Below are 10,072 nucleotides of genomic sequence, written 5' to 3'. Positions count from 1 at the left end.
GCATTCATTCAACATGACTACTACTTTCACCATGAATTATGCAATTCATCTATATAAAGTACGGGCTAACATGAACTTAAATGTGATAATTATTACTAATATTTGACCAAGAAGTTAAAAGTTCGAATCCTCCTGCACTTACTGTACTAAGAAAAATTAAATCAAACTACTCAACTGAGTGACTCATTTATTTTATTTTATTTATTTTAATTCAACAATTGTGTCGCATATGATCAAACCATCAACCTTATAAAATAGTAATAGATAACATATCTACCGAGTTGTTTATATTAGCTCCAACGATATGTATGCATTAGTAGATAAACTTGAACCACGATACAAATTATGCAATCATACAATATAGCATTACACGTCATTATTTGGATTTATGAGATTACCAATTTTATTTCATTAAAAAAATGAGGGAAAATGATTATTATTTATATACAGGTTATATATATTTTTATTATAGTAAATTAAAATTCACGAGAGGAGATAGATGCATTAACCGAGTTATAGTTGGTTATTTATATATACATTAGAGATAATATATTAAAATTGTAATGATATAATTGTTACTATTTAATTCCGATAATACTTCAGTGGAGGACTTTGTGACATTTACCTCAATATAATTATTTTGCCCACAAAATATCGGATATGGGACAAGACATCGTAAATAGAGGCACGCGGCAAGGGTATTTTGGGCAATAAGGTGAAGAATTCGGCCTTTATAATGGAAATCTATTTTTCGGAACCCTAATAACCCTTCCGCTCTTCCACTCTGCGCTCTACGATCTCTCGGAAGCCAGGTCTTAGCAATTTCTCTCCAGCTAACTTAGTTTTCCTTTGCAGACTTCGTGAAATCGCAACCCTAACTCTTAGTCCAGTTCTTAGCAGGCTAACAGGTATTCTTCAATCACTCTGTTAGAAGCCCTAATTCCTTGTCGTCACTGTTTTAAACCCTAGTTTCATTGTTAGGTTGGATTTAGTTCTTCTGAACTCGAAATTTGAATCCTTATTTGGGGTTTGCTTGTAGGAAGATATGGGAGAAACAAGGGACAACGAGTATGAGGAAGAGCTCCTCGACTACGAGGAAGAGGAAGAGAAGGCCCCCGATTCCGTTGGGGCTAAAGTCAACGGTGAAGCTGGAAAGAAGTAAGCAGTATTTTTGTGCACAATCTCTACCTTTGTTCTGTAGATTTTACATATGGATGAATTGACAATACAGGGAAAGATGGGTCGAGTATCTCACCCTGGTCTCTTGGATGAATGTCTGTCAAGTGAAAATTTTAGATTTGGAAGTAATTCTGTCAACACGGTTTAATTTGGAGTTAGGAGTTGGAATAATAAGTAGTTGTGTGAGCCTGCAGTAAACTGAAATTTGAAGATTTATCCTTCCCACTACATCTTGCTGGCAAAATATTAATTTTACCACCAATTATCTTCTTTTGTTTGGGGTGACGGTGCTTTCATTTTGTTTCTATTTGAGATCCTTACCTTCTGTCATCCTATTAATTTTACAGGGGCTATGTTGGAATTCATAGTTCGGGATTCAGAGACTTCCTTTTGAAGCCAGAACTTCTTCGTGCTATAGTGGACTCTGGGTTTGAGCATCCATCTGAAGGCAAATTTCTTATTTAATTCTCAATCATTGAAACTCGAGCTAAAGTTATCATGTGACTTAAATTGATTCAGATGGAAAATTGTCTATTCGTTGGATTTAGAGGAATATATTGAAGACCCAGTTTGTCTATCTGTGATGGATGCAGTCGTTCATAACCTGTAATTAATGTCTATTATGTTTGGTTACTTTGTGGAATCCCTTAATATGGTTGTTATTGGGTCTCGTGGCTGAGAAGAGATGAAAAATGGAACTTGATAATATTTTAGGAACTGTAGTGTGTAAAGGAGTTGTCACATTATGCGCAGTATAAAGTTATTTAGGTGTTTCCTTGGTATGTTTTACTTTGAATGGATTATAAAAAATGCATTACAAAATTGGTCTATCTGTGATAATAGGGGATTATTTACTATGTTCATTGGTCACCATGCATTTATTTCTGTTCACGGTCTGCAAATTTTTTTTTTGCCTCTGAGAACGCTCAAAGTTTTTTTTTTGACCCCAACCAAGGGCTATGTAATGTCAGTCTAAGTCAAAGCATGTTTTATAACTCACCATTCAAACGTAATGATGTGCTAAAAATCAAATTTTGGTATTAAATACAGAATAATTTAATGACACCTTTCCAAACAATATAATTTCATGGATGAGATCACACTAACATGTCAAGTTGGAATAAAAATGTGTCTTTATCGATAATGCTGTTTCCTATCTGTTTCCATCTCTTCATTACTTGCTTTTTGTAATCAGTTTATCTCCCAGATGTTTATATCAGGTTGGTTTAATGGCTTGCAGGTAATAAACTAATATCATAATCTTGATTTCGGAGCAATTTATATGGTTTGATAAACCTTTCACATAAAAGGATCGAAGACGTTATAATTTACTTACCAACGGTTCATTTCGTTCGGTCCTTTTCTTTGGTTCTTCATCAGTGCAACATGAATGTATTCCCCAAGCTATCCTCGGAATGGATGTTATTTGTCAAGCTAAATCTGGTATGGGTAAAACTGCTGTTTTTGTTCTGTCAACTCTGCAGCAGATTGACCCTGTTGCTGGTCAAGTTTCTGCCCTAGTTCTATGCCATACTAGGGAGTTAGCATACCAGGTCCGTTGGAAAGCTGCTTCTCTTATGTAATTGTGACGCTTTCTAAAATAATATATCTAAAGTGTAATTATTTGCATCTAGCTTCTGACACTTTTCCCCCTATTTGCTGTTTAGATCTGTCATGAGTTTGAAAGGTTCAGCACTTATCTTCCCGATCTGAAGGTTGCTGTCTTCTATGGTGGGGTAAATATTAAAATTCATAAAGATCTACTGAAAAACGAATGCCCACATATCGTTGTTGGAACACCTGGAAGGATATTGGCATTGTCAAGAGATAAGGACCTCTCACTGAAGAATGTTAGGCATTTTATCTTGGATGAATGTGACAAGATGCTTGAGTCACTCGGTATATTTTCTTTCTAATATCACTTATCCATCAATTTTTAGTGGGTTCTTCACTTCATATTATGATCTGTCAAGTTCCATTATTCTCCTCATACTCGTGCTTCAGTGTCTCACGGGCTATGGTTTTTATTTCAGTGCATGTATTATTTGACATTAGCATGTTTTCTTAAAATAAGTCTACATGTGCACTGCAGATATGCGGAGGGATGTACAGGAAATCTTCAAGATGACTCCTCATGACAAACAAGTTATGATGTTTTCTGCAACACTCAGCAAAGAAATCCGTCCAGTTTGCAAGAAATTTATGCAAGATGTAATGTCCTACAGCTAGTAAACCTTGAATTTAGAAGTTTTTTTCCCTTTAAATTGCGCTTTCTCCCAGAGTCTTGCAAATTTTGGTTTTTACAGTAGGGTTTCCCACTCTCTTCTTGTTTGAGGGGGATATATTTTAGTAATATCTTTTACTGGCCACATGTTTAGCGGGGTCGGGAATTTACTAGTATGTTGGAGAGGAGTCCTGGAGTTAATATTTTAGAGGGTTCTGAAGTGGTGGTAGTTGTTGATTGAAGTCATCCACCTTTTTTTCTTCCTCTCAAATTTTGTGTTTCACCTGTTACTCTCTTACTGGGTTCCAGTTGTTGGATTCTGGTTCCAACTTCCAACTGTGCGGTTAGGGGTATCCAAGGTAGGGGGCAAGGGAAAAGGGTCCTGTCAGATTTTGTATATTAGAATAATAATCTGCATCTGCGGCATTGCTGGGTGACTAGAAGTATCTGCGAGGGCCGGCAGAACAGTTGGACCACAATCTTGACTCATGGGATGAACATGCTCTTTCATTTCCTTCATCTTGAGGAAGTATTATGATTTACTGAGACATTTGTTCCTTTCAGCCAATGGAAATTTATGTAGATGACGAGGCAAAGTTGACATTGCATGGTCTTGTCCAGGTACATGGTTGTTGACATGTGTAACTATGTGGATTGATTGAGTTTTTCCCACCTTAAAATTTGTTTTTTTTTTGGAATGTCAGCACTACATCAAATTGAGCGAGATGGAGAAAAATCGGAAGTTGAACGACCTACTCGATGCTTTGGACTTCAACCAAGTTGTTATTTTTGTCAAAAGTGTTAATAGGGCAGCTGAGCTGGATAAGTTGCTGGTGGAGTGTAATTTTCCATCTATATGCATCCACTCTGGAATGTCTCAGGAAGAAAGGTAGGTCCATGACATTGTTTCTCCCAGGTTCAAAATATTCTTATTCGTTTGTGCTTTAGTATACTGATTTTCCTTATTACTGTTAACTTGTAATGGGCATGTTGAGGTAAACTTTGATTTTCATGCTTGAGGTTGGATATGATGTTACTAAAGTATATGTTTCTGAAATTTAATTGTTCTTCATTTTCTCTCTCATTTTTAATTTTGTTATAAATTCACCCTTCTAATGTTGTCTGGTAGGAAGTTTCTAAATTTGCACAATTCATTTTGTTATTTACTTTTATAGTGGTTGATCTTTCTTGATATCAATGTCTAATATAGATATTAATGATGTGTTAGGTTGACCCGTTACAAGGGTTTCAAGGAAGGACATAAGCGGATTCTTGTGGCTACCGATTTGGTTGGACGAGGAATTGACATCGAACGTGTAAACATTGTCATCAACTATGACATGCCAGATTCTGCTGATACTTATCTGCACAGGGTAAAATGGACTATGCCTTGTGTTTGTCATTAATCCACTACATCGCACATTATGATTGTGTATGACTCGTCTTTGTTTTTGAATATCTTATAGGTTGGTAGAGCTGGTAGATTTGGTACTAAAGGGCTTGCTATTACTTTTGTATCATCTGCAGCTGATTCTGATGTTCTCAACAATGTATGTAATTTCTAATTGTTATTTTGTGTGATTGTTAGATTGCGTTTTCTTAATCGTTTGGATATTGCAGGTTCAAGAAAGGTTTGAAGTAGATATTAAGGAGCTCCCAGAGCAGATTGATACATCCACATACAGTATGTTTTCTTGTTTCATTTTCTCAATGGGATTATCTTCTTTTTTGGTACCCAGTCTCTTGCAATTTGTGTTAATGCTCTTCCAGCCTTTATTTGGTGCTATTGAGTACCATTTTTTTCTTTTCTTTTCTCCCCATTTAAAATGAATCCTTAACGGTTGTCCTGGGTTAAAAATTGTGGCTTCGGTATTGTGAAAGTAGGTGTTTTGGTAACCTCAGTGTTCTTGTTGTGTCAATGAGTCACCTGTTTTTCAATGGAAAATCAGAACTGATGCGTGAAAGAAACATGTACACGGTTACAACCTGTTTGTTGTAAATGTTATATGTCATGCATTTATTGGTCTGTTATTCTTTCTAAGTTGCTTTTGTTTTGCAATCTGAGTTAGGACAGTTTTTAAATCCTGAAATTCACGTTCTTTAGACAAGTATTTGTTTGATAGAATAAAATAAAATGTGTCTGATTAATTGAGTTGACATCAGAAGGTTTTTCACTCCCAACTCTTTGGACTGGAAACAATAGGAAGTAGTAAGGCGTTCTCTATTTTATGATGTTTCGTAATTCTTATCATTAGCTTAGTTTTCACGTCCTCATGAGTTATGCCAATATTTTACTTTTGTTGGTTGCAGTGCCATCATAGACGTAGAGAATTTTCAGCATAGAAAGTTGGGCCACCTGGTTGGCGAGGGTGGTTCTCACATGTCATTGTGGTTTGATATTTGATTCGGACTAAAAATGGATCGAAACCACCACAACACTAGCTTTGATTGAGGGTAATGAATGCTCTGCTCTTAATGTGGCGGTGGTACATGCTGCCATTTGAGTTTATTGTATTCTAATTGCTGGGGCTGTACATCTTGCATGGGAAGTCTCTTTATGCATTTTATTCTGAATCATGAATCACCAAATTGTAATACTTTAGATATCCCTTTTCTCTGCAAGACTAACGATTACGGTAGACTGTTGGTAGTGTTTCAGTAATTTTATCAGATTCGTTGTGAACTTATTTCACTAATTTCATAGCTAGTTGTGTTCTGTCTAGTTAGTCCCTATTGTGCCCTGATATGCTATGGATTATTTAAGTTAGGATATGCGGAAATGGATGCATTAAGTTTTGAGAAGGAGATAGTTTATAAATTAGATGACTGGAATTTTATGTTTTGTGTTAGGTTAAATTATATTCTTAGTTCTTTAGTTATTCGAAATGTTCCAATATTATTTTATTATTTGAAGTCTACAAGATGTTTAATTTAGCTGCAATTTGGTTTGAGTATGGAATGAATTTTGGAAGAAAATGTGTTTTAAGTGGCGTTAAATGAGATTTAATATCTTAAGGTAATCTGAAAGATTAGAAGTTTATTTGTATGTATGTTACAAAAGTGACTTTGAAAGAACACTAATAAAGTGCTTATTCTGTTTTAGAGTTTTAAAGACTTCATATTTCATGAGATCTTAAAGAATTTGAGCATCTGAAAATTTAATTTAACTAAATAAACTTTTTCAGTTTTGGAAAATGGAAAACGTGGCTGTTCTTTTTGAAACGTTATTAAAGAATTTAGTTTCCAAGAATTTTAAAACCGATCAGAAAATATGTTTTACGAATATGATTTATGCCTCTAATGCTTAATGGGACATATTTATTCAATAAACAAAATCTATTTAGAAGGATGAGGTAAAGGTATGGGGCCTTAAAATAAAGACAAAGGGTATGGGGCTGATTGGAAATAGCTCAATCTATTAATTGTTCGTGTACTTTGTAGGTTTAAACATAAATATAAATATTATGTATTTGGTTTTAGTTCATCTTGATCTTAAAAATGTTTATTCCTTTCAAGTTTTTTGTTTATTTTACTATTTATATTCTTAGTTCAGGTTCATATACTTTTAATTTTTTTTTTTTTGAAAGTACATGAACCGAGTCAATCTAAACATAATTCTTTGAAGGGTGGGATCGAAGTCACAACCTCTTTCAATTTTTTTCACTTGTATATAAAAAATTTTCACCGACTAGACCCTCATAAATATGAAAATCTAACAAGGAAGTAAAATTAGGATTTACTATATATGATCCTCCCCGCGTAAATATGAAAGATTACAAGGAAGCTAAACTGGTACTTCCCATAGAAACAAATTATTTGTTGTTTCTTGTTCATAATTAACGAAATACATTTACAAAAATATTTATTATCAAAATAAACTGAAAATCTTTTGTTAATTTATTGTCCAGACTCCAAACCCAAAAATGCATCCAGAAACAAAATTCAAAGCACTCAATTTTGTATATTCCAATTTCCAAGTAAACCAGATGAATATTGAGGTTTCCTGTCGTACCCCAAAAGGAAGGAAGAAACAAATGGAACTTTCCTCGAGTTGATATATTCAAATTTGGGTTGATAATTTATCTTATAAATTGATTTTGCATTTTTATTCCAAGCAACAAAAGACATATTTTGCCGACTAAATATTATTTCTAAGGTTCAAATCTCCATCCCCATATTTATCGTGTTCTAAAAAGTTAATTATATAAAATTATATATTTTAAAAAATATATACTTTGAATAATATTTCAAAGATTTACGTGTGTTTTCAAAACATCAACTTTGATCATTGCACCTCTAACTTTTATTCATTTTAACTCATGATTTCAAATTTTAGTCTCTTGTGATTTCAAATTTTCTTCTCTTTATTTTTCATTTTTCATTTTCATTTGACACTAATTTTAGTATGATAGTTAATTCACTAATTTTTTTTTTCAAATACAACCACAAATTTGTACGAAGATTTTTGTTGTATGTAAAATTTTGCAAATAGAAACCAGGTCGTCACTTCTTAAAAATACATAAACAAAAAACGTAGTATAAAAAATCAAATGAACAAAAATTGAGAGTACATCGATGAAAATAAACATTTTGACTAAAAGAAAGTTAAAAGTTAAATAAACCTCTTTTAAAAAATATGATTCAAATGCTTAATTCATTTATTTAGAAGGATAAAATATGTTGGTCTAAAATAGAAACAATTTCATCACCATTCAATTTCTTATTAAATCGTCTAACTCATCCCATACTTTCAAAACATTTCACAAAATATCATTACATATCATATATTTCTCTCTTAAATCAACTTCAAATTCACATAAAACCAAACAATAAACTTTGAAAAAGGTTAAAACATTGAGTTCATTAAATGCCAAATAAAGCTCAAGCTCCCAATGCAGTATTAAAAGGAAAAAAAAGAAAAAAAGAAATACCCAACAAATCCAAATATGGAAAAGAAGCATCTTTCTGTTTCTTCTTGAAAAAAGGCAGTAAAGAAAACCAGACCTTTTTCATCTTCATTTTCTCAGTTGGCTCAGTGCTTGAATTGGTTAATTCAGACTTCACCAATTAAATTACATCATTTCAACTCCCAATACAATAAACCCTCTTTTCTCTACACTAAAAATAAAAAACAAAAAACAAAAAATAACGGCATCCTCTGTTTTTCCTCTGCTTCATCTCTCTAAACTCCATTAACAATGACCTCCATAACCTTGGAAGAGCTCCATCTCTACCACTCCATTGACAGAGAAATCTTCTCCCGTTTGCTCCTCAAACTCTCCCGCGACGCCGCCGAGTCCCTCCTCGTCGTCTCCCTCTGGCTCTGGCTCGAAGAACAGGGCTTCACCAATTTCATTTTCAGAATTATGCCTCTCTCCAATCCTCTGCTGAATGCTTTAGCCAATGAAGCTGTTCTCTGCCTTGGCTGTTTAGATTCCAGCAATCACGGCGGCCGGCCTCACCCCACCGTCCTTCCGATCACCTCCACTGCGGCCGGAAAAGAAATCCCGGTTCAGATGTTTGTCCAAAACCGTTTCAGGGCGATTAGCGGGGTGAAATATTTTCTCACCAATGTCTGTGCTCGGGTTTTTGCTGACATTTTGGAGGCTGTTTTAGGTGGAACCGACTCTCAATCGAATGAGGGGTTAATAATTGATGGATTCCCACATCCGACTTTTGGTTCGATTGCTGTTGTCCCCAAATCTTTGGACCATAATTTCCCGACGGGAGGGTTGTGGGGGTGGCAGTCGGCGGACGGCGGCATGTCGGAGGACGACCGGACTCTGTTTCTGACGTTCTCGCGGGGTTTTCCGGTGACGGAAATGGAAGTGAAGGGGGTGTTTACAGAGGCGTTTGGGGACTGTGTTGAGAGTGTTCAGATGGAGGAAGTTCCGGCCGGCGAGCAGCCGCTGTACGCTCGAATGGTTATGAATACGGTGGTCGCCGTCGATCAGATCCTCGGCGGGAAGCGTATTGCGAAGTTTCGTGTTAATGGGAAACACATTTGGGCTCGGAAGTATGAGCGGAGATCGGATTTATTGACCTGAAACTGAAAGAGAAGAACCCATTTCGAAAAAGATGAAGATCTTCGTGGGTTTCCAATAAAAATGATAACTTTGTAATTTAAGTTTAAGCATTTTGACGAATTTCTTCTGCCGTTTCTTTTTCTCTGCCCTGTTTCATCTCATGTTGTTTTTTGGTGCGTCCAATGTAATGTTTTTTAGTTTAGTACAACACTACACATGTTTTTTTTTTTCCGAGTTGAGTTTTTGTCGGCATTTTTAGCTTCATGTTTTGTTTATGAATATTTGATTTTCGATTTGTGTTGGAATTAATAAAGTTTTTTTGGGTTGAGTTTTATGTGATTTTTTTTGACAACACGCACGTATTTATTTATTTCTAAAATAAAAGTTCATCATCTCTTCTACCTCTTAGATAAATATTGTTCTGTCTATTTATTGTATTAGAGATTTTTGTGGATGGTAATTGACATATATCTCAAATTAAAAAGTTGTAAGTTTGAATTTCCACCCTGACATTTCGTATTAAAAAAAAATTCAATACATGATATAATTAATTCATTTTCTTCCAAAACTATTTTGCTTATTTGATTGAACCTGATCTCCATTAGGAGGGTTTGAACCAAGTGGAATCAACGACGGAGATTTA

The 10,072-nt window shown here is 34.7% G+C and overlaps 2 protein-coding genes across 4 annotated transcripts; both read left to right on the top strand.

The window, feature by feature from the left end:
* Positions 1-748: 748 nt before the first annotated feature.
* On the top strand, positions 749-6,099 carry LOC111004723 (DEAD-box ATP-dependent RNA helicase 15). Of its 3 annotated transcripts, none has more exons than XM_088127748.1 (13): positions 749-908; positions 1,040-1,158; positions 1,527-1,627; positions 2,560-2,732; positions 2,847-3,078; positions 3,272-3,390; positions 3,968-4,024; positions 4,108-4,292; positions 4,632-4,776; positions 4,870-4,953; positions 5,024-5,087; positions 5,567-5,612; positions 5,714-6,099. In XM_088127748.1, exons 2-13 carry the CDS (start codon positions 1,046-1,048, stop codon positions 5,805-5,807), a joined length of 1,413 nt encoding a protein of 470 aa, XP_087983874.1. In that variant the 5' UTR covers positions 749-908; positions 1,040-1,045; the 3' UTR covers positions 5,808-6,099. The 3 variants fall into 3 exon arrangements, with proteins under 3 accessions (XP_087983874.1, XP_022131577.1, XP_087983875.1); XM_088127749.1 differs by having other exon boundaries at positions 755-908; positions 1,044-1,158; XM_022275885.2 differs by lacking the exon at positions 5,567-5,612 and having other exon boundaries at positions 750-908.
* A 2,192-nt stretch (positions 6,100-8,291) lies between these two features.
* Positions 8,292-9,669, top strand: LOC111005103 (uncharacterized). The gene has a single exon (XM_022276490.2). It carries the CDS (start codon positions 8,602-8,604, stop codon positions 9,448-9,450), a length of 849 nt encoding a protein of 282 aa, XP_022132182.2. The 5' UTR covers positions 8,292-8,601; the 3' UTR covers positions 9,451-9,669.
* The last annotated feature ends 403 nt before the right edge of the window (positions 9,670-10,072 follow it).

This window comes from Momordica charantia (genome assembly GCF_013281855.1).
Source record: "Momordica charantia cultivar OHB3-1 chromosome 8 unlocalized genomic scaffold, Mcharantia_2.0 BLBB01000008.1, whole genome shotgun sequence".
Taxonomy (NCBI): Eukaryota; Viridiplantae; Streptophyta; class Magnoliopsida; order Cucurbitales; family Cucurbitaceae; genus Momordica; species Momordica charantia.
The sequence above is the reverse complement of the archived record's forward strand: the minus strand, read 5'-3'. Positions and strand labels throughout refer to the sequence as shown.

Coding starts and splice junctions, on each gene's coding strand:
- LOC111005103 (XM_022276490.2), top strand. CDS start 8,602: ATGACCTCCATAACCTTGGAAGAGCTCCATCTCTACCACTCCATTGAC.
- LOC111004723 (XM_088127748.1), top strand. CDS start 1,046: ATGGGAGAAACAAGGGACAACGAGTATGAGGAAGAGCTCCTCGACTAC. Junction 3,079..3,271: donor CAAGATGCTTGAGTCACTCG/GTATATTTTCTT, acceptor TGTGCACTGCAG/ATATGCGGAGGGATGTACAG. Junction 4,293..4,631: donor GGAATGTCTCAGGAAGAAAG/GTAGGTCCATGA, acceptor ATGATGTGTTAG/GTTGACCCGTTACAAGGGTT.